This window comes from Dermacentor variabilis, chromosome 8 (assembly GCF_050947875.1).
Source record: "Dermacentor variabilis isolate Ectoservices chromosome 8, ASM5094787v1, whole genome shotgun sequence".
NCBI classification, from domain to species: Eukaryota; Metazoa; Arthropoda; class Arachnida; order Ixodida; family Ixodidae; genus Dermacentor; species Dermacentor variabilis.
In genome coordinates, this window is record NC_134575.1 from 71,273,408 (window position 1) to 71,297,421 (window position 24,014).

A 24,014-nucleotide genomic window follows, 5' to 3' on the forward strand; every position below is an offset into this window, starting at 1 on the left:
CGATGCGGCGGGGGCGAGCGCCATCTGAAGGTGTTGCAGGGAACCGGGCGCGTTGATTCATGGCTTCCGAGATAGGCCGTGGCCGCTCCATGAATGGTAGAAACGCTGGAAAGAAAGGCTTTCTGTTTGAGCTTCTGCGTAACAGAAGTACGTTTTCTCGCGTATTCAAATTACAATCCGACGCTATCGGGCCTGTAGGTTGTGTGTAAGTTGTACTTTACGATTTTTCTGACGTATTTTAGTTTGAAAAGTTCACTTAGTTCAGTAACTTATTTGCGCTACGCGGACGGCCTGCTAGGTTGGGTTTGTGTGGTTTGGAAGGGTTTTCGCCGAAACGAGGGTCGACGCGGGAAGCCGGATGTTGTGCTACACGAGGGCCTTAACGTTAACGCGTTAGTAAAATGACCGTGGCGACGACATGGAGGAGTGCAGGACGCCTCGCGTTGTGTACTGCCGATGCTCGCACGTGTCTCGTCCAGAGTGAGCCGTTTGAAGAAAGGCACTGCATCACTGTCGCACCCGGACACGCGTTGCCTCAACGCGGGTCGCATTAATGTATACCGCCGGCACGTGCTGCTGCCGAGTGCCGAAACCCTCTCCTCCCCCCCCCCCCCCCATATATGACGCGAGCTTGCACGCGCCGCTGCTTGCATATGCGTGGCCTCGGCAGTGTTGAGCGACGCGCCCGGGGTTCGCATTTCCCACGTCTGCGTGTTTCGCAAATGCGTTGCGTATGCAGTGTACGACCGCTGGTTGACGCAATGCGCGTATCTCTTCCGGCCTGCGCGACTGATGCGAAGGGCACGTTGCGCTCGTTGCAGCGCGTGCATGTTGTCGCGCAAGCGGGGCAAGACTGCTCGCGTGGGCAGGATTAAACGCAGCGGCCGCGAACCCCGGGCTTGAGCTGACGCAGCTTTCGCGGTGCTGTACAGCTACGCGTGTGTCGATGTGTGTGTGTGTATACGGGAACTATGCGAAAAACCTATCTACCGAGGTGGCCGAAAGTAATCTGGAGCTCCCCTGTACGGTTTCTCTAACAGCCCTTGGTTGGAAGCGCTTTGGGGCGTTAAAGCCGATCGATTGGCACGGTAGTAATAATTAACAACGTTGCACGTTTGTCTCACTGATAATTTGCTCTTCTACACCGCGGGTGCCCGATCGCCAGGCACGGGCCCGTCACGGCTGCGGGTCGCCGCACGTGCCGTGTTCGTTCTCCGTGGCCCCGCACACATCGGGGTCAGCTCACGCACGTGTATCGGGGTCGTTCTTCCGCGATCGATTCACTCACGCCCGTAGCCACGTATGGGGAGGCGCGTGTCGCGGTTGCTGGCTGCGTTTTTGCGGATGCGCCATGCGGGCGTGCTAGCGCCTCCGCCGGCCGAGGTGAGTCGAGCGTTTTGGACAACGAGCCTCCTTGGTCACGCCCACCCCCGTTCATCCCGTCTCGCCTGCGCCGAGGTTGGCTTTATCGCCGGTAAAGTGCGGGACGCCGCATGTAGAAGCAGCAGCGGTAGCGCAATCCGCATTGTTTTGCAGCCGTGGGTGTATAAATTAGGAAGACCCCTTACGTCGTAACGGTGCACAGTTATTCTATGCTCATTGTTCGCTGGTTCTGGCGGTGCGCTTGCTGAACGCGACGTCGCGGTTACGGTTGCCCGTTGCGTTCCAATGGTGGCGGCATGCAAAAAAAGCGATCGTGTGGGGGCGCGTTAAAGAAACTCCAAGCTGGTCGAAATTAATTGCGTCCCTCAAATGGCAACTCGCTGTAGATTTAGGAATTCGTCGTACATACATTAGAAAGTTCACTATAACCGGTTATTATTATAAGCGAACTACGACACTGTCGCTGCGTAGCAGTACTTCGTACTGATAGTCGTCGTGCGGCATTCTCGTTATTGATGTCACTGTGTCGTTATTGTACTGCAATCTCGCGAGGCCTCAAATAACGCGGGAGTAAATACACTTAGAATGAAGCAGTACTTGTAGCATGTGGCTCCAAATATCTGCTCTGCCGCCAGGTTTGCGGATCGTTGTTTCCATCTCGCACACCCGCCCGACCTTGGCGATGTCGTGGACTTAGGTCGGGCACAAATGCCTACCGGTCCTTCGTAGCTGAGGACCGAGTCGGGATGAATTAGTTAATTGGCTTCATCGGCGTCGCTGTTTCGTTTCTGACGCGCCGTTCAGGGCCGCGCCAGACTTGCGCCGTGCATGCGCCCGCGTCGCGTTGTCAGATAAGCACGCGAGATAAGCGGGCAGCGTCGGTTGCCCTGCATGGCGCTTGTTACATAGGCCAGTCCGCCCGCCATAGCGGCGTTAGCGAGTGCTATTTATATCCGCGCCAGCCGCTGTTTTGGGATCGGGAAAATGGCCATAGTGTACACGCAGAGGTGGGGGTGCCTGCGCGGAGACACTTTTGAGAGCGTGGCCACTGCATGGCACTTTCGCGCCGCCAGGGCGTGGCTTTTGTCGCGCCGTATAAGCGGCCTCGCCTCGCTGTAAACACGAGCCGTTGTGCCGAGCCTCGATATGTTTTCGTTATTTCTCACACCGGGACGCCTCTTTGCGCAAGCCCGTGGAGTCGTGAACGCCGCTTCGTCCGCATTCACTCCGCGGCTGTTTGTGTAGTTAAGTTTAAGCAACCATCGTGTTGGAGTATAACGTGACGCGCGGAGCAGCACAGTTATGCGCCGTCGTCCACGGCGAAGAGAGAACGATTGCGCGAGCGTAAGTTATGCGGCGTCCTCAAAACTTTCTCGGAGGACTTCCGCGGTTTTTTCTGCATACGCAATGTGGTTTGGAGTGCTCCCACGCGGTTTCGAGCGTTCCGCGTGCCCCAACTTTTCTAGCGCGTTTTCGTTCTGCCGCGCTGAGACTTTCCAGAGAAGCGCCAAGACGCGGTTGTCTCACGGACGTTCTCTCCCGTTTCCTCGCAGACCTGACTCTGGAGGAGCAGCGGTTGCTGGCCGACATCCGGCAGCGCAAGGCCGAGCTCCTCCAGGAGATCCAGCAGCTCAAGGACGAGATCGAGGAAGTGACGGCCGAGATGGAGCGGCTCGAGGCCCAGGAGTCCGCCGACGGCTCCAAGGGGGCCACGCGGAGCAAGCAGCTCTCCATCGGCAAGAAGAAGTTCAACATGGACCCCAAGAAGGGCATCGAGTACCTCGTCGAGCACGGCCTGCTGCGCGCCGACGCGCCGCTCGAGGTGGCCCAGTTCCTGTACGGGGGCCAGGGCCTCAACAAGACCGCCATCGGCGAGTACCTCGGCGAGCGGTCCGACTTCAACATGCGCGTGCTGGACGCGTTCGTCGAGCTGCACGACTTCACGGACCTGATCCTGGTGCAGGCGCTGCGCCAGTTCCTCTGGTCCTTCCGCCTGCCGGGCGAGGCGCAGAAGATCGACCGCATGATGGAGAAGTTCGCGCACCGCTACTGCCAGCTGAACCCGGGCGTGTTCAGCAACGCGGACACGTGCTACGTGCTCTCCTTCGCCATCATCATGCTCAACACGGCGCTCCACAACCCGTGCGTGCGCGACAAGCCGTCGCTCGAGCAGTTCGTCGTCATGAACCGCGGCATCAACAACGGCGGCGACCTGCCGCGCGAGCTGCTCGCCTCGCTCTACGAGAGCATCCGCCAGGAGCCGTTCAAGATACCCGAGGACGACGGCAACGACCTGATGCACACCTTCTTCAACCCGGACCGCGAGGGCTGGCTCTGGAAGCAGGGTGCGTGGGGCCCCGTTCGTTTCGGCTTCTTTTTTCTTTATTCGGACGGGTGCGCTTCGTGTGGCGCGGTTGTCGCACCCTTTCCCGAGTTTCTTATACACTGGCACTGGGGGAGTGTCTTAAAAAGGCTGAGCAATGATGCTAATAGGTACGGAGGCGGGGGGGCAGCAAATGATATGTCGTGAAGCGCATTGCGAAGATCAAAGGAAGTTCTTTGAAAAGGAAGAAATGTGACAAGTCAAGTTTTATACTTGCCTGCAATAGCTAAAGCTCCTTTTCCATTGGAGCATGCCTGCTCTCGAGGCAGAAATTACGTGCCTTGTGGCACCTCCTGGTGCCTTGCATGCAGGGAGCTTTGCTGCGGTAGAAAACATCTCTCTTGTTGACATTAATTTCAGCTGTGCTAGAAGGGCTGTACTTGTGCTTGTATTCATAGAATATTGGTAAGGAAGGTTTTGTTGCGCAGGAAAGTGGACTTCAGGGGTTTGCAAATAATGCATAGGTAATTGTGGTGCCTTCTGATTCCTCTTACACAAACCTGTAACAGTGAGGGTCAGAAGATTGTGCAAGGAAGTTTTCGGCGTTTCCTTTGGGGTTTCTTCATTGTGGCATTATTATTTTGTCCAGATTGTGTCAGCATGACCTGTGCTCTGGGTTTTCTTGCCTGCAATTTGATCTTTGAAGCACTCCATTTTGGATATGCTTTTTTGTATATTTGGACATTTTATTTGAAACTCGCATGACGGAAGACTTCAAGAGTTATGTTGTAATTTCAGGAATGTGTGTGCACCAGTCCTGGGGTGGAGAGGGGGCGTTCTACTCTGGCGGCTGCTGGTTACAGCGCGGCCGTACGGGCGTGTATTTCGAAGGTTGAAAGTGATCTGCAATGTGGCCAAAGTACATGAGCTGGGTGCCGGTAGCCTCCTGTGCCCTGTGTTTTCAAAGTTTAGTGCGCGTTGAAGCGAGAGACAACACGAAGGTCCATTTGCTCGTTGCTGCTGTCGCGTTTCCTCAGTCCAGCGCTTTGACAGTGAGTTTCTGCGGTCATTGAGCACGATGTGTTCATGTTCATGCATGACACCGTGCTTGTTAATTAAGTTATAAGTGAATGTTTACCACTTTATGTGGCCGTTAAAACTGCTGTCCTTACTTCGTATAGCTGTCTACTAATTTGCTATCGCCATTAATGCTTCGCCTTCCGGGCAAAATTGTGTTTTTTCGGTGTTCGTCGAACTCGCGTGGTACCACGGAGTTTGCCGAAGGAGGATGTCAGATTTTAGGATTAAAGGTAAACTTTTTCGCTGTTTATGGATGATAGTGGGGCTTAGAAAAAGAGCCGCTGCGATCAGAATCGCACTTTGTGCATAGTTAAGAAGGCTTTAGCGAATGTGGTACACGGCGAGAGACAGCACTTCAATGCGTTTCGCCATCTTCGTTGACGCAATACTTTTGCATCTAGTTCGTGTCACTAGGCTATTTTGGTGAGTAGCACCACTGCCAAAAACGCAAAATGGTATTTGCGTCTCGCGCATGCATAGTGGCGCTGATGCATTTTTTTTGTGACAGGAAAACCTTTGCGGCCCCTGTTCGAAAATTCCCTAATGGGCATCGTATGACATGAGTATATTGCATGACGTCATGTTCAGTGCAACTGCGCATACTCGATCGGTCATTCGGTGAGCCTTTCTTTGCCCACAAGCCGTGACTGTCGCACTGTGTTGCATCCTGTGTTTGTTGACGATCTGGGGTGCATCGTCAACAACACGCATTTGTTGACAATCTCTCAGTGGTGCCTTCTCTGTGCCGTATCGACAAATTTGGCTGTGGCACCTTTTGTGCATCGTGGTGTGGAGGAACGTCGCGTCCTTTCACGACCGTGCTTGCAGGGTAATGTTCACGTAAGCCCATCTCCACAACATATCAACTATATCCGTTAATATTTGCATGGTATATGGTACGCACACGTGCATTGGACCCTATGCTAAAAGTGCTTGCTGCTGCGACAAATAGGCTTTTTGCCTTCACCAGGAGCTGCGCAGAAAGGTGAAATGGCTGTTCCACCACTGCATTGCTCACGCTGGGGCTTGTCTCTGTGTGGATTTGTCTGGAGCCATGCAGTATGCCTTGCTTACTAACTCAGGGGACCAATTGCAATGCATGCTCACTGACCTGGAGAGGCAAAGCAGAAGAGTGGGTCTAAAAATTAATATGCAGAAAACTAAAGTAATGCTTAACAGTCTCGGGAGAGAACAGCAATTTACAATAGGCAGCGAGGCACTGGAAGTCGTAAGGGAATACATCTACTTAGGGCAGGTAATGACGGCGGATCCGGATCATGAGTCGGAAATAATCAGAAGAATAAGAATGGGCTGGAGTGCGTTTGGCAGGCATTCCCAAATCATGAACAGCAGGTTGCCGTTATCCCTCAAGAGAAAAGTATATAATAGCTGTGTCTTACCAGTACTCACCTACGGGGCAGAAACCTGGAGGCTTACGAAAAGGGTTCTACTCAAATTGAGGACGACACAACGAGCTATGGAAAGAAGAATGATAGGTGTAACGTTAAGGGATAAGAAAAGAGCAGATTGGGTGAGGGAACAAACGCGAGTTAAAGACATCTTAGTTGAAATCAAGAAAAAGAAATGGGCATGGGCAGGACATGTAATGAGGAGGGAAGATAACCGATGGTCACTAAGGGTTACGGACTGGATCCCAAGGGAAGGGAAGCGTAGCAGGGGGCGGCAGAAAGTTAGGTGGGCGGATGAGATTAAGAAGTTTGCAGGGACGGCATGGCCACAATTAGTACATGACCGGGGCTGTTGGAGAAGTATGGGAGAGGCCTTTGCCCTGCAGTGGGCGTAACCAGGCTGATGATGATGATGCAGTATACATTGCTTCCGTACAACACAAAGAGCAGGTGGTGGGGATACATACTGTTTGTGAAAAATGCCTACACCGTCTTTAGTTCGGCTAGATGTCTTGTGGAAAAGATAGCTTTACAATTATGAAAACAGTTCATTGGATGAGTTGGTTCGGGAAGTTAAATGTGAAAGTCTAGATGGACAACGGAAACTAGGTTAGGGGACACAGGAAAGCTCATGGACTCTACTTTGTTTTATCCTACTTGTGTTGGTGTCTATTTGTTCATTCATGCTTTGCTTTCTTGCATTTTCTTAAAGCCACATACAAATGAATAACATTGACTTATCACATGCACAAAAGAGCTTGACTATTAGTCACTGCTTGCCACTGAGTCCGCTTATTCTGCATGAAATACGGTTGTGCACACTGTGTTCAATAGGTTGCATTAAAATAATTGGCTGCATTGCGGTCAGTAGATTCGTGTGGTTGCATTAAACATGACTTCAACATGTTGAAATTGAATGTGTAAGGGCATTTCACTAGCGTAGAAGTCTACTTACTTTATTTTGTTATGAAATGTTTTATTATCTTTTTTTCATGCAGGTGGTCGTTATAAAAGCTGGAAGAGGCGATGGTTTATTCTGAATGACAACTGTCTCTACTACTTTGAGTACACCACGGTGAGTTCTTGTGGTTGCTTTTCTTCACTACATACATTCAACAGATTGAGCTTGCTTAACAGATAATAATATGTAAAATTTACAGTGCATTTGGTTGATGCATTAGGCATATGTTATGCCTGAAAACGTCTATAAATTATATTAAGGGGTTTTACGTGCCAAAACCACTTTCTGATTATGAGGTGTGCCGTAGTGGAGGACTCTGAAAATTTCGACCACCTGGGGATCTTTAATGTGCACCTAAATTGTATACAGGTGTTTTCGCATTTCGACTCCATCGAAATGCGGCCGCCATGGCTGGGATTCGATCCCGCGACCTCATGCTAAGCAGCCCAACTCCATAGCCACTGAGCAACCACAGCGGGTAGAAACAAAAAATAAGAGTCGTCATTAGATAAAAGCAAAATGGCAGATAGTTATCTGTCATTTCTTACTTGACCTGTGATATCTCGTGCTACAGGAAGGTGTCACAGTTCTAGGAGTCGATTTAGTGGAATGTGAGGTTGTTAGCAAATTGCACTAATGCTTGGTTTTTCAAGTTGTTGTCAAGATGGTGAATAAATTTCTTAATTATAAAGTTTTAGCATGATGCTCGTGGACGTAAAGGGATGAGTTTCCCTCTTAAAATCATAGGAAAATTATTTTTAACTTACTGCTGCTCTGTTCGTGCTCAGCTTTTGCAGCAAGATCACATTTTATGTACTGGCTCATTTAGTATAACACTTTGCGCTGCCACTTACAGGCTTTGTCAAGAGCATGAGAATTTGCCTTTCTCAATGCTCTTCGCAGTGAGGCATGTTTAAAACTTGGTGGGTATATCACTTCTGGTGCCTTCAGTACAGCAAAGCATAACATTCCAGATTGGTTTCCAATAATTAATCCCTTAGGGTTGCACCTGGGAGGCGCAAATGAAGGTAACTTGGCATTTCTTTTCTTAAATATCAGAAAAGTGGCAGTGCAAAGTTCTGCATTGAACAATCCAAACAGTGAAATGCGATCCTTCTGCAAAATTTGAGCAAAAACAAATGAAAGCACACTTTGTGTAGCACTGTAATGCACCAGAAGTGTCTAGAGGGTGGAGTGCATTATGGTGACATACTTTGTCATGAGGAATGTGTAGCAACATTACTGGTACCAAAGGTTTTCAGGGTAACACACTGACAAGAACAAAATAGATTGCAACTTTCAATGCTTTCTGCTGGAAACCTTTCGTGCTTTGTGCACCCAACTAGCTCAGGCGAGCACTATTTTGAGGTTTTACTGGTCTTCGATCACTGATGCTGCAATGTTGTACTAGTTTTTTGCGAGATGTATTTTGCTTGGAATGTTCTTCTCCTATATTAATTTTGTCAAGTAAAAAATATTGACGTAGCCACTAGAGGTGCAGAATTACCAGTCTCAGTTGCCACACACATCAAATGAACAAACATCTCTAGAAAAGAAAAATTGGCAGATCCCACAAACTGGGAGACTGTTTAAGCGAAGCTTTCATTGGTCTTAGCGAAAAACTCTATTCTCGCTTAGCGACAGTTTGCAAGTAGACGCCACATACCCAGTTGGACACAATTTCACTGAGAACCAGCTTGCTCAATTTAAATTTGTGCTGGATTATGCACGTGCCACATGATGGCAAAGGAATGACGACGATGGAGTAACTTCGATGGCATGACGATAACGGCGTGATGAGAATGACATGGTGGTGCTGGAGGGACAATGGAGCAACCATGGGAACATGAAGGTGACTGCGTGAGATCAATGGTGTGACAACACTTGGAATCACTACTACAAAATGATGATGATAGAACCACGATGGCATGTTGATCATGGGATGAAGATGGTGTGATGACAACATGCTGCCAATGCTGGAATAATGCTGTTGGAATTACAGTGATGACAGAATGACAATTTGATGGCAATACTAAAATGGTTGCAATGGTTTGACGACGACAGCATGACGCAAAGGCATGACGATTAAATGAAGATGACTGCATGACGACGGCGTATTGATGACAGCGTAACGACAATAATTGGGATGAAGGTGAAATGACAATGACAGAATGACAATGGTGGCATGATGACAGTAGTATGACGACATTGGGATTACTAAGACATAATGTCAATAGCAGAATGACCATGATGGCGTGACGGTGACAAAGACACAATGACAATTTCATGACGATGATGGTATGATGACGACAGGTTGAAGAGGGTGATGTGCAGACGATGCATGACATAACGCAGTGACGGTGGCAGTGGACGAGGTGGAAGGATGATGGTGACATTACAATGGCATCAAGGCGATGAAATGATGGCATGTTGCTTTTCCACCGTGGGCTACCTTGATTTGCACTATATCTAGTGTTTTCTTGCACTACGTTCGGTACCGGCCAATCTTGCAAGGCTGTAGCTAACAGCCAGCTAAGATGACAGTAGTATGACAGCGTCATTGCTTTCCACATATTCAAAGCAGTTCGGAAAGACAGGAGTGACGGGGAAGTCGAAGAAAGAGGCAAAGAAAGCTTTGCTTTAAAAAGAAAGGGCAAAGGTCGAAGCAGACCTCCTTGTAAGACGCCATTAAGCTTGTGGTCATATATACAGAAGCAATGAGATCATTCAATGGCCTGTTGTAAAGTAGTACCTGGTAGTAGTACCTGGTATTTTGTGACTGCCTGTGCAGTCACAAAATACAAGGCAGATTTTTACTCTTCATTCATTTGTTATAAAGCCCATTCCTGTGTAGACTGTGGTCACGTTTATCTATTATCAGCTTCTTGCCTACTTGGCTTGATAGGTAACGGCAGAGTTGTATGGTTGTTGGGCGGCCATTGTAATTGCATATAAAATGGGAAAATTCTGGCTATGGCGGCGCACCATTTTTGGGAAAATGAGCAGGTAGATGTAAGATAACTGTGCTTGAACAGAGCAGTTGGAACAGCAGCAAAGGCAAACGTAATATGATTAGAATGTCTTCAAGTACCACCATTTACAAGTTGTCTCTGCTCCCGCACCTATACTTTGTTATTAGTAGTGTGCTAAGCCCTGCCTCTGTCTTCACACAGGACAAAGAGCCTCGCGGCATCATCCCACTGGAGAATGTGCAAGTGAAGGAGGTCCAGGACAGGCACAAGCCCAACTGCTTCGAGCTCTTCTCAGTGGGCAGCGAGCTGATCAAGGCATGCAAGACCGACTCGGAAGGCAAGGTGGTCGAAGGCAAGCATACAGTCTACCGCATGTCGGCTGCCACACCCGAGGAAAAGGACCAGTGGATACAGTGCCTCCGGTCAGTAATACTTTAATCTGTGGCTACATTCCAGCTACTCACCATCTGGCTTGTTGAGAAGCTTTCATTTATGTAATGCTGCTTTGTACAGTCGCATGCGATATGAGCTGCAACACGGTGCTGGTTGTTGAATGGGCTCTGAAATTGCATGATGGCTTCAACATACGAAAAATTTGTTTAATAAATACCACTAATTGATGTGGTTTTTACTTCTCCAATTTCTCATATGTCGGTGTTATGGTGCAGTCTTGGAGCTTGTTCGACCACGGGCAGTGCGTTGCAACTCGTATTGCATCAACTGCGAAATATACATATAGCCTTTCACTTTGTGTTGCAAAGAATGTGGTTGTAGCCATCTACCAAGAGCTTTACTCACATAATTTGCTTATATAGTTGCACCCTGTTTTTGCTGAATGCAAGTCTGTTCGTTAAACAATTATGTGTGGCCAAAAATTTTGAAAAATGCCCTTTGTAGTATAACCTTGTTAGTTCGGATTTCATGGGGCAGAAAAAAATGCTTGAATTAACCTAATGTCGAATTACTGAGGGTATCAAGAAAACAATAAACAAATGCTTACTGCATCAATACGCTTTGATTTACTAAATGAATAAACAAATCCTGTTTCTATCTTGCGCAAAGCAGTGCAGAAATTGCAATTCTTATCATCTCATGACTGATAAGTGCTAGCAGTGATGAAGGCCACACGACTTGCTTCTCAGTGTGGCCGTGGCAGGCGTCTTCATCTGTGACGTGCCTTTCTCTACCACGCGCACATCTAGATTATTTTTTCGCCAGTGCGCTCGTTGCCAACAGAACGTCTGTCCATCACGATCCTCTCCATCACACTCAATTCTTGACAGTTTCCGCTGTGCTTGTGACATTGTGCGCACATTCGTGCACTAGTTGCAGCAACACTATTGTTTGTCGCAACCGCTGTGGACGAAGCAGCGGTCACTATTGACACGATCATGGATGGCAGCCACGCAGTTCTGAGGGTGCGTGGCCAATGCATTAGAGTAAAAAGGAAACTACTGTTTGTCGCAACCACTGCCGGCTAAAGCTTGGTTGTGAGTGCAATCATGGATGGCGACGACACAGTTCTGAAGGCACATGGCCAACACATTGTTGTGCTTGGCGGTCAATGCAAGCATAAAGGCTACACAGCTACAAACAGGCGCGAAGCGCTCAGAACTTTCCTGTCGTTCATGTACGATTTCTGCTGGTGGCATAGCAATGCAGACTATGCCACTTCGTTTTGGTTGGACGCTAGTACCATTTTTGCTGTTTTGTGTCGTTCTGCGATTGCTGAGAGTTGTCCGAATTAACCAGTATGTGGCCAGATACGTCCGAATTAATGAAAGCTTGATTCCATTAAGTAATGCATACGCCTGCCAGGACCAGAGGACAAGCCCGAATTATCTGATTTTCTGAATTAATGAAGGTAGAATCAGTGAAGTATAGATTAAAAAAATTAATAAAAATTCCTAGTTTCTAGAGCTGCTTTCAGGCTATATGCTATTGCATGCGAATAGTTTTCCACAACAATTTGCCTTTAAAAATTCGAAGTTTGTTAGATGCATTTTTTCAGGCTAACTGCTGTCACGCTGAAATGCTTTTGTACTGTGGCAACAAGAGTGCTATGACACACGGCTCTTTTGGCATATTGTGGCATTCCTTGTGGCTTTTGTATGCATGCTCCAGTGCATTATCTTGTAGATAATTGGCTGTTGTTTACCTTATGTAAGTTTAAATATGGCAAAGCAAATGTAAATTAAGGTACCAAAATAGTAAGGGATGAGAGGTATGTTATGCAGTAGCTGTCATGGACACCAGATTTTCAGGCAAGCATGTTAAGTTCTATCTGCCCGTACCTACATGCTGAATTTCATGGTCACGCAGTGAACTCTGTAAACTGCTTGCACGTAGTCAGCATTGCTAATAATCTGCCAGAAGAGGTGTACGAAAACATTCCACTGATGCTCTGAAAGCCTGTGAGTGCTACTATGTTGCAAATGTCAACCAGGAGTTCCTTATGCCTTACTTTGCACTCCACCTTTTTGTGTCATTGCAGCCAGAGCATCAGCCACAACCCGTTCTATGACATGCTCTCGGCACGCAAGAAGAAAGCAGCGCAACACTACAACCACAAGTGATGAGGGATGCGGGTCCCCTGCAAGCCGTCCTCTTCCAAGACAGTGAATCTAGTCACAATTTTTTGTATATACACATATATATATAAACCCTCTAATGATTTGCAATAATAAACAGTGATTTTACTATATTTCTTTGTGTATTACACAAATGTGACAGCATTGCATCACCAAGAGCTTGTGTGCACTTTCTACATGATCTTTTAGGTAGTCACCACTGAGGGAAAAACTTCAAACAAGGCACACCTTAAATAAACTGAAACGAGGCTTCTGTATATTATTTCACACCCGCTGTGCTGGAGCCCTCTCTCTTCTCCAGCTACTACAAATTGTACCGAAGAATCTCTGCTCTCTCTGAGTGGTATAGGGTTAGCATGAGATTAGACGCAGCAGAACAGGTATTGATTGTTGCGAAGCAGGTGGGTGAGCTAACATCCCTAGCGCATAGCGCCTGTCTGTAATATGACTGGTTGAGGCGACAATTGCATAAAAGGAACCACATTGAAGGCGTTCCTAAAAAAAAAGGATTACTGAAGACAAGCCGTGAAGACAAGCCATCTGAAAAACATGAGCTCTCATGGTGGAAGCACAAGGTTCCAGTCATTTCAGGGCATTTTCCTGTTCTTGCTGAAATACACTGCTTTAGAAATATGTTGCTTGCTATGCTGTTGCCATTGCTGGGTGCCTGGAAATGCAGGAAGTATAATGTCCTTCCTTTCCACCGCAAGCAGATGCACCACCATTTGCTTATAATTGGCAGCCACCATGAACTCTTTAGTTGGCAGTGAGTTCATGTATGTGCCTTTACTGAGGCGATTGCAGCTTGGTTTTAGGATTGATGGTGCTGTTATCTGGCAAACTTACGTCTGACAGGGTTTCATCTTTTAGTACAAGTGATTAGTGCCTACTTCTGTAGCTACTTTTGGCTTGAGAAACTAAAAGCAACCTTGCAGCCCTGACAACATTCATGTTTTGTGTGGCATTGCACTGAGGCAGTTGCTAAATTTCTAGAAATCATTTTCTTGCCTTGCTAGCAACTCCCTGATGACCGAAGGATAGTCTGAGTAGTTCCTGTTTTAAAAAAAAAGGGGAGCAACTAGCAAGTAATTTCCGTCCAATGGCCCTACGCTGTAAACTTTGGGAGCATGTCAAAGAAAATCAATATTCCTAGACTACTATTCCTACAAGCTTCTAGCATGGGTTCTGAAGAGGTCACTCAAGTCACTCAGTTAATTGCAGTAGTCCACACACTGGCGTCATCTCTACAACAATGGCTTAACAGCGTATGTTCTCTCTCGGTTTTACCAAACCATTAGACTTTCTACATCACAACTGCTTAATATTTAAACCTGGGAATCTTGACTTGCCTGAAATTTAGATTATAACTGTGAATTGGGCTAGTTGGGTGTGTGTTTCTTAGTTATAATCAAAACAGCGCTAACACAAGGGACAAGGAAATGCTCATGTGGACCTTTTCTTTATTCAGGCCTTGTGTTAGCAGATATAGATTGATGCATATTTAACTGAAAACCGTTTTTGTTGAAATAGGTGGAAAATACTAAACTGTTTCACAGCTACACCTATGGTAGCTGGGTAGCGTCCTGGATCCTTTGCTGTTCTTTTTTATATTGATATCGTAAGCACTGTAGAGTGGTTTTAGTGTGCATTTGTGTGCCAACTGTTTTGTACTGAGATAGGCACTAGCAACGACTACGCTGAACTTCACACACTCAATTGATGCAAGGCATATGGAATGGTTAATAATGGAGAACAACAAGTTAAATGTTAAGCATTTCTTTGCCTATTTGAAGCCAAGATCACGCTGAAGGACGTGACGATGTTTTGATGAGGTTTGTTCTGCAAAAACCGGACAAAGTGCAAACACCGGATCTTTATTATACCCTCGGGGCCCAATAGGCATTACCTAGGGTAGACAACTTAGTTATAAATAGAAAAAGAAAGAGAAATTCTGCGAGAAAGTAATGTAAGCCTATTAGGACAATAATAAGATAAACAGGAAGAAACAGTAGCAAAAGGGAACCTGCAAAACCAGTAGTTTCAATTGATAGCGGTGCTTAACATGAATGCGAGAAGCGCATCAGCTTTCCAGCATATCGCATCTCACATAAACGAGGTAATTCACTAGGAAGGCATATCGTATATAATGGGCCTGTGCATCTAAACACACAGGCTTCTTTCCAAGCACGACAGAAGCGCTCAAATACACGCAAAGTGCCTCGAGCAGCCAGTGGTGTGGCAATTTTGTGTGTAGTCACGGGCTTCTTTCATGCTTGGAAAAATGCTTATCACATATTGAACAGGAAGCTTTATCGGGAGTTTTTTGTGTAGCTCTGCAATTTTCTCATTGACACTTTTCATCTAATTATAACATTTGAAAAGTTAATTAAGGATAAGTATGAAATTAGGCAGAATGCAAAACATAATCTGAGTATCTCCAAGTGATGGCAAACAACATTACCTTGGTTCTGTTCAGCTACGTGGTACTTTCATATTTTTAAATCTTGGGGCATGATAGGTGGGACAGACACCCTGTATATCATTTTTGCGCCTTGAATTCATCAACTGCTTTACGAGCTGTTCTGACATCTTAGCAGTTCCGTTAGCAAAATAAGTATTGTATGTCATTGATTAGAGCAGAGTCCTTTGCGATGTTGTTTCGAGCTTCAATGTAATTATCAGCATGCAGGGGGCCTCTGAAGGAGGTTGATAAATTAACTTTATATAATAAACCAGTAGTCAAGATTCTTACAAATTCAACACAGAAGAGCTTTTGACCTGAGGATGACCTGAAGCGGACCGACATCTCAGTTTCGAGGGTTGCAAGGATAAAGAGTCTCCCTGCCGGCAAAGAAATCGCGTCGGATGCTCGGATCGACGAAAGAATGAAAAAAAAAATGAATCGACTACTCGCAATTTCAATTTTACAATCACTGAGCCCTGATGCCGTCAAATTTGCGCACCACAAGATGAACTATTATATAAGTTGCGAAATTCATTTTACACATTTCCTTTCTTCAGCATATCTTCATTGTAAAAGAAATTATGAAGCCAGATGTGCAAGTGGACCTTGATGACGTCCTAAAGAGAAACGGAGGGTGTGACTGCTACTATTGATTTTCTTAGATTTTTTCACGAAACGATGGTTGTCTTGGACCATTCGACCTAAACTTATGGTTATTGCCTCAGGACTACTTTTATTGCGATATCAGTTATATGGACACTCCAAGTACATTTCTGCCGCCGGCGTCGTCGTGAGGTTTCGTCCAAAGGCGATAAAATCGTCGCCGCGCGCCTTATGCTGTATGTTCGAGTGAACGCTTACGAGGGTGAGCCGGTAATCGGGGCTCAATCGCGCACGCAAGCGAGGAAAGCAGGGAGGACGCACGCCGTCTTCCGTCGCGCGCAAGGCTCTATCTAGGGGGAGGGGAGGGAGGGGGTGCGCGTTCTATATACTCTGGGTGGCCCGGGAAAACATCCCCTGGGCTCCGCAAGTGGGGGGGGGGGGGGTCAGAGCTGCGCACCTATTGGCTCTCGCCACAGCCATTTCCACTAGCGTGGCGGCACCGAGCGCCGCGGCCTCCGACGTTGCCTCCGAGATCTAAGTTAGTTTACGCTCCGACGCTGGGCTGTCGCCGCGGTGAATGCGATGCATTACTGGGCACCAACACCCATTTGGCGACAGGAACACGCATCGCTTGCATCGTGGTGCATCCGAGGCGCGTGAAGCACCTTGAAATGCTTCCAAGAAACGCCTGTGCAACGTTGCGCAAGGGTTGTGTGCAGGCCTTTGACAACGTCACGCCTAGCTGCCGAAAGCCGCGTCGCTCCCTTTTCACCGACGGCGAAAAAGCATTCATTCGTAACATGGACACGCGCCACATCGAAAAGGAAGAAGGCAGCGGAAGAAGACAGCCGTGAAATAGCCGATTCCTTAGAATGAGCTTCTTTAACAGAAGAACTTCACTTTGGCCTAGTTGGTATTTACTTTTTGCGGTCAATATGATATGCAGTTCTTTAACAAGTCCGGTGATGTCTGTGCTGTCGGCAACTACGCACGTCACTGCAGCCAGATATAGGCAGTTTTCTTTGACCAAGGACAAAAAAGGCTTGTCATTAGCAAAATCTACAGATTCCATGCATCTAAATTATTCTTGAAACTGACAATGGTGTCCTGACCGGCAATTCGAAGTATCATTTACAAAGCTGCTTCGCCGTATTGCAACACTTAATTTCTACTTGCACCGATGTGGTCTGGCGGTATTCCCTTTATGCTACCTCTGCAATGAGTCGGAATCTATCCCTCATTTTTCATTGTCGGGTGGCGCTTTTCTGGCATCGAAAAGGATGTCTAGAAATTCCGCCTCGAAATCTATAGGGCTGCATTTAAGCAGTACTGCTATACTCTTTCTTGGAGCAACGGTATAAGGATACAGCCACTGGAACGTTTGCCTAGCCATCTTTAATTCACTATGTGACACAAAAAGACTGCCTTATTAATATCTCGTAGTTTCTATATATGATTTACTTGTATTTCATTTTAGACAATTCAAAAAGTAAAAACACGAATTCACAGATAAAATATTAATAGCATTATTCAAAATTTAACTTGCTCGTGTTTAAGTATATCCTTTACTTTTTGTATTTCAGCAATAGGTTCTTGTTACTACTACTATCAAGGCAAGGCTGACTATCGTGTTAAACACTACTTTATCTCATTTATGAATAGTTTATTTCTCATTTTAGAATATTCATTCATTTTCTTTTTTGTGTTATTTGTTAAGTAACTGATTTTAATTTTCAATCATATTACCACTCGATTCGTGGCCTATACCCCGTAGTGGGCTTGTGCCATTAATTGATTCTGCATCATCATCATCATCATGTGTGTAGGCCACAACAATAACGACAACACGGCAACTTTTTGTTGCAGTTTAGAGTGCATATTTCCGAGAACGCTAGCACGACCAGGTAAGACAACGCCGCATACGTCACGCAGAGCGTGCACTCGTCCAAAATAATTCGACACCACACAGAGTGAATGAGTGGATGCCACGCGGAATGAGAGGCGTACATGTATTTGCAGATCGCGTCCACGAGCCTTCAAAGCATGCTTCAAACCATAAGCACTCTCCTGCTGCCGCGCGTGCCGCTTAACTCTGACCCCTAATCTTCGTGGGATATGATTTTCTTTGTCCACTATGCGTGAAGGAAAAGCGCGTGGCCAACACGTAATTGTCTCGTCTCTTTTGGAATAAAGCGTAGGCCAAGCGGGAAACTCTACTAAAACACCGAGCTTACTACGATTCTTCAGTTATGAAAAAAAAAGAAAGAGCAGTTTTTGATGGCTTCAACGCACGGCATTTGTGTAACGTGGCAAAGCATTCAGTGTATTGCAGTGAAGCGAGTGAGAGTTTTCGCGCATACGCAGTTTAAGCAACGCGTTATTATAATAACTTGGCCACGCTTCGAGCCTTTATTATTTCAGGTGTTCACCTGAGGCCTCCGCGCTGAAGCATACGGTGTGTTGCAGTTATGCGAAGAAAGAATTTGCACGCATACTAAGTGTAAGCAACATGTTATAAAAACTGGAAGCCGCACTGGGCCACGGTTGTAGTCTTTATTGTTGTCTCGGATGCGCACCTGAGGCCTCCGCCTGCCTGAATTATTTTTCTTTTCGCTTGCTATGCAATTTAACCGCAGTACACGTTGTGGAGAAACTTTTCAAAGTACATTCACCATCATGAAATGCGTATAACCCCTTCCCTCCCACCCTCAAGAAATAACAAGAACAATATCTACCAGATCACAAATGACGCAATAAAAGCGTCCATGAAATGGAAGCAGAAACAGCAGCGCAGTCTTCAGAAACCATTCCTCATCTTTCAAAATATGCGAACATGTCTTGGTTTTATTGGCATTGTTTAGACACTTTATGAAACCAATGCTTCTTCAAACAAGGCATATAGTCTGAAAGAAGTGTAGAGGATTCTATAATGCCTTGCGGTTACGAGTGCAAGCGCAAATATTTGACCCACATCTGGTATGCTAACGAGAGACGTCAGAGAAACCGCCTGATAAAGCAAGCGGAGAGGTTATCCACTTGATGGTAGCATATTCTTTTAAACTTTGTTTTACACTTGGTCTTATAACTCAGACATAACTCAACTAGCCTAAAAGAAATGGTGTACCGACAGGGAAGCACTTCTTAATTTGCTCTTTATTATCAAGACATGCCGAAATAAGCTTGAGTTCATTGTATGTGCGTGCAGAAGTGCGGTGAATGAATGCTTTTTAATCCAAACGTATAACGTTGCAGAGCGTTGTCCTCATGAGCAATAGTAGATTTGCATGTTGTTATTGTGCCATCAAGCCTACTTGACGAATGGGAGTATAAACAGACGTACAAAAAGAAACGCATTTCATGATGGTGAATGTGCTTTATAAAGCTTCTCCGCAATACTCATATGTACTGCGGTGACACTGTATAGCAAGGGAAAAGAAAAAGAATACCGGCAGTCGAAGGCCTCAGGTGCCCACCTGAGATTTAATAACGACTACAACCGTGGCCAAGTGAGGTTTCCAGTTTTATAACAAATTCTCTCTTCGCTTCACTGCAACACAATGCATGTTTCAGCGCGGAGGCCTCAGGCCAGCGCCTGAGATAATTGTTCACGAACCTTTGTTCAGGGACCAGGGTGGATCGTGACAATAATAAAGGCCAGAAGCGTGGCCAAGTGAGGCTTACAGTTTTTATAGTAACGCGTTGCTTACACTGCGTGTGCGCGCAAATTCTTGCTCGCTTCACTGCAATACACTGAATGCTTCGCCGCATTACACAAATGGCGTGCGCTCAACCAATCGGAAATTACCGTTTTTTTTCATAACTGCAGAATCGTAGCAAGCTCGGTGTTTTAGTAGAGTTTGTCGCTTGATGAACGCTTTATTCCAATAAGAGACGAGACAATTACGCGTTGGCCACGAGCTTTTCCTTCACGCAAAGCGGGCATAAGAAAATATTCCACGAAGAATGTGGGGTTTCGGAGTCAAGCCGCACGCGCGGCAGCAAGAAAGTACTTATGATTTGAAGCATGCTTTGAAGGCTTATGGACGCACATCTGCAAATATATGCGCGCTTCTCATTCCGCGTGGCATACACTCAGTCATTCTGTGTGGCGTCAAAATATTTTGGACAAGTGCGCGCTCCGCGTAACCTAAGCTGCGTTAAGTCTCACCTGATCGTACTAGCGTTCTCGGAAATATGCACTCTGAACTGTAACAAAACTTTCCGTGTCGTCGTTATTGCTGTGGCCTTCACACATGGATCCGTGATCATACCACCGCCTTCTTCCTTTTCGATGTGGCGCGTGTCCACGTTTCACATGAATGCTTTTTCAGCGTCGTTGAAAACGGAACGATGCGGCTTTCTGCAGCCAGGCGTTACTTTCTCAGAGGCCTGCACACAACCCTTGTGCAACGTTGCACAGGCATTTCTTAAAGTATTTCAAGTTGCTTCATGTCCCCTCGGATGTACCACAATGCAAGTGATGCGTGCTCCTATCACCGGGCTTCAGTGACCACTACTGCATTGCGTTCACCATGGCGGCAGCCCAGCGTCGGTGCGCAAACAAACTTATCTCGGAGGCCACGTCGGAGGCCTCAGCCCTGGGGTTCGCCATGCTAACGGAAGTGGCCTGCGACGAGAGCCAAAATGCGCTCAGCTCGGACCCCCCGGCGCCGAGGGGATACGTTTTCCGTATACGCGGCCCGGGCGCATTTTTACACGAGCACATCATAATTGGATTTCTCCGTTCTTTCTGCGCAAGCGCGAGGAGCAGTGGTCGCGGGAGAGAAATGTGGGGACTTGCGGTCCTTGAGATTTCTCTTCGCCTTGGTACTACGGAGAAGAAAGTTGTTAGCTCCGTTCGTCCCTAGCCGAGCTGGCAACACAGTCGACCGAATGCGTGGCCGGCAAGGCAAAGGAGCCGTGTCCAAAGTGAGTTTGTTGCTATTTTGTTGCGACGGTAGCATATTAAATTTTTATAGTCGCAGGGGGATACGTTTGGAAGTGAGGTGTCTTCTCGGATGACTTTAGTGGCAAAGCATTACATCGTGCCGTTGCATTGTTCATTAGTGTCGTTGAGCAAGGTCAGCATACCGCACACTTCAGGGGATTCGCGGGAACGGAAACATTTTATGAATTCGACTGCCGTGCCGATGCGAGTTTGTTGCCTTTTTGTTTTTTTGCGGTGGTTTTATATAAAATTCTGATAGTCGCAGGGGGATACGGTTGCACATGAGGCGTTTTCTCGGATGACTTTAATGGCAAAGCATTATACGTCGCGCCGATACATTGTTCATTATAGTGTCGTTGAGCATACCACATACCTCAGGGGAATCGCGGGAACGGAAACAGTTTATGAATTCAACTGCCGTGCCGACGTATTAGTTCTTAATGTAACTGAGCCTACAACACACTTGGAGATTCGTGGGAATGGAACATTTTGTACTCTGTATGTGAAAGTACTAAAACTTGCGTCGCCGTGCAATCTGAGCCGTAGATCATTGTTAGAGCTGTACAGCCACACTGGCAAAACACTATGCCCTGCGCATGAATGCGGAACAAATGTATCCTAAAGAAAAATGGTCGTCATGCAATTTCATAGCAGTAGACCATTGTGAAAGCTGTACAGTAACACTGATATTGACTACGTGGTTTGTGCAATCAGTCAGCTCTTCCAGATTCAGAAAAGACTTAAGACTGGAGGAAAACTTCTAAAACTACACGACGGCAACCTGATTTGAAAACTCATAGTTTTGATGTTTCCAGTAGAAGCACCTGCACCAATGGAAACTAAGTTGCAGTAAAATTTGGGCTTCAGAAAGTAAATGCATCAACATTACACCAATGATAAACGCAATTACACTACATGGATGACTTGCCTTGTATGAAAACATTGTTTTCACCTTTTTCTCTCCTGTTCGCTACGTAATCATTGCGGATTAAGGCGAAGTCTCACTGTTTAGTGCGATGTGTTTGTCACTGGCGGACCACAAATGAATCGCTATCAATGTCGTATAATGAGCATCAAAAAGTTCTTTTCAGCTCCTCCTTTGCGACTGATGAGCCGGCTGTGCTTACATAGGTGCGGATACACCTCCAGAGGGTCAATACTGAATTGCATCTTTTTTTACAGGAGCGTGGACACCTGCATAGTGTTTTTTGACGGACTGCACATAGGTTACCAGGCTTATTATCAATCTTTTAAATCACCCACACAAGCGTACGTTATCCTCTTCATTTAGTAAAGAGGGAGAAACATCGGCAAAATGATGCAGGTCAAATTGCTTGAACGTGTTTGTGTTTTCTATCCGCGATGACGGACAAGATGGCTCGAGCGTTGCACAATGCCGTTTGCCTAAAGTCAGCTTCGCCGTAAGGCATCAGTGTCGCGCAAACAAGCACGCGCAATGTATTGCGGAGAAGTATACCAACAGTGGAAAGCGGCCACTGTCAGAGGATATAGTGTGCGCCCCTGCCGTCACGTCTCCTGTCGCAGTACAAGCACGGAGACGCCGAACAAGTGTACTGGCAGGCCTTCAGAGCTATTTAGCACGCGGTTGTAGCGATCTGAGCCCTTGTTTCGCCCACGTAGAGCTCCCCGTATATGAGCTAGACATCGTAACAGCCGGAATTAGTAATACCCGCGCCTTCATTAATTATTCTTGCGCACAAGCACCTCAGAATCGTTACGAATCTACACCACGCAGCCAATATCAGTTTTACTGTACAGCTTTCCAAGGGTCTACTGCTATGAAATTGCATGACGACCATTTTTGTGTAGCATACATTTGTGCCGTATTCATCCGCAGGGCGTAGTGGTTTGCCAGTGTGGCTGTACAGCTTTCACAAGGATTTACGGCTCAGATTGCATGGCAACGCAAGTTTTAGTACTTTCACATACAGAGTACAATATGTTTCATTCACACGAATCTCCAAGTGTGTTGTATGCTCAGTTACATTAAGAACTAATTCATCGGCACGGCAGTTTAATTCACAAACTGTTTCCGTCCCAGCGATTCCCCTAAAGTGTGTGGTATGCTCAACGACACTAATGAACAATGCATCAGCGCGACGTGATGCTTCACCATTAAAGTCATCCGAGAAAACGCCTCACATCCAAACGTATCCCCCTGCGACTATCAGAATTTAATATGAAACCGCCGCAAAAAAAAAATAAACAAAGAAATTAAAGGACGCTTAAGCTTCGCTTTCAAGAGTGGAACGCGATAGCGTTAACGCACCCCGTTCGCACAGCCTACTCAAACTATCTACACGAGCCAAACGTAGCGATCGGCACGGAGAGCCGGGCCGCGACGCGCCATGAATAATAATAATATTTGAGGTTTTACGTGTTAAAACCACTTTCTGATTATGAGGCACGCCGTAGTGGAGGACTCCGGAAATTTTGACCACCTGGGGTTCTTTAACGTGCACCTAAATCTAAGCACACGGGTGTTTTCGCATTTCGCCCCCATCGAAATGCGGCCGCCGCGGCCGGGATTCGATCCCGCGACCTCGTGCTCAGCAGCCCAACACCATAGCCACTGAGCAACCACGGCGGGTGCGCGCCATGAAGGCGGACGCGATCATGGGGCGAGTGGCGCGCCACGTGTCGGGGGAGCGCCGTTCAATGCGAGGAGGGGTTCTTCTGTGTTTGCCGCAAGATGGCTCTGCGTGAAGAAATGGGTATGGGCAGGACATGTAATGAGGAGGGAAGATAACCGATGGTCATTAAGGGTTACGGACTGGATTCCAAGGGAAGGGAAGCGTAGCAGAGGGCGGCAGAAAGTTAGGTGGGTGGATGAGATTAAGAAGTTTGCAGGGACAACATGGCCACAATTCGTACATGACCGGGGCAGTTAGAGAAGTATGAGAGATGCCTTCGCCCTGCAGTGGGCCGAACCAGGCTGATGATGATGATGATGATGATGGCTCTGCGTGTGCGCAGAGCGCAGAAGAAAACCAAACCGTAACATTAAGGCACCGACGCCCGATGAAGCAGCACTTTTAGGCCGCCGAATGGTCTAGGCAGCGTTGCCGAGGCGAAAATGCGCCGCTGGCTGATGTAACGGGCCGCAAGTCGTCGCTGAATGCTTGCCGCTATTATTTTCGTACGGGCGGCTTGTCAGTGATCGGTCCCGAGGTTACGACTACAGGTTAGAATGACGGCTGTTGAAGCGGTGCGAAGTTCGTCGCCGCGTATCCAGCACGATCTGCGTGTTTACCAGCGG

The 24,014-nt window shown here is 46.9% G+C and overlaps 1 protein-coding gene across 6 annotated transcripts in view; it reads left to right on the top strand.

Annotated features, from left to right (window-relative positions):
- The window catches only part of step (cytohesin steppke), an 87,285-nt gene extending 74,453 nt beyond the window's left edge, over nucleotides 1-12,832 (top strand). For all 6 annotated transcript variants that reach the window (XM_075702360.1, XM_075702362.1, XM_075702359.1 and 3 more), the window contains exons 2-5: nucleotides 2,937-3,728; nucleotides 7,194-7,270; nucleotides 10,330-10,550; nucleotides 12,623-12,832. In XM_075702360.1, the coding sequence (XP_075558475.1) occupies nucleotides 2,937-3,728; nucleotides 7,194-7,270; nucleotides 10,330-10,550; nucleotides 12,623-12,704 (1,172 nt within the window). In that variant the 3' untranslated portion in view covers nucleotides 12,705-12,832. The remainder of the gene's footprint in view (nucleotides 1-2,936; nucleotides 3,729-7,193; nucleotides 7,271-10,329; nucleotides 10,551-12,622) is intronic.
- The last annotated feature ends 11,182 nt before the right edge of the window (nucleotides 12,833-24,014 follow it).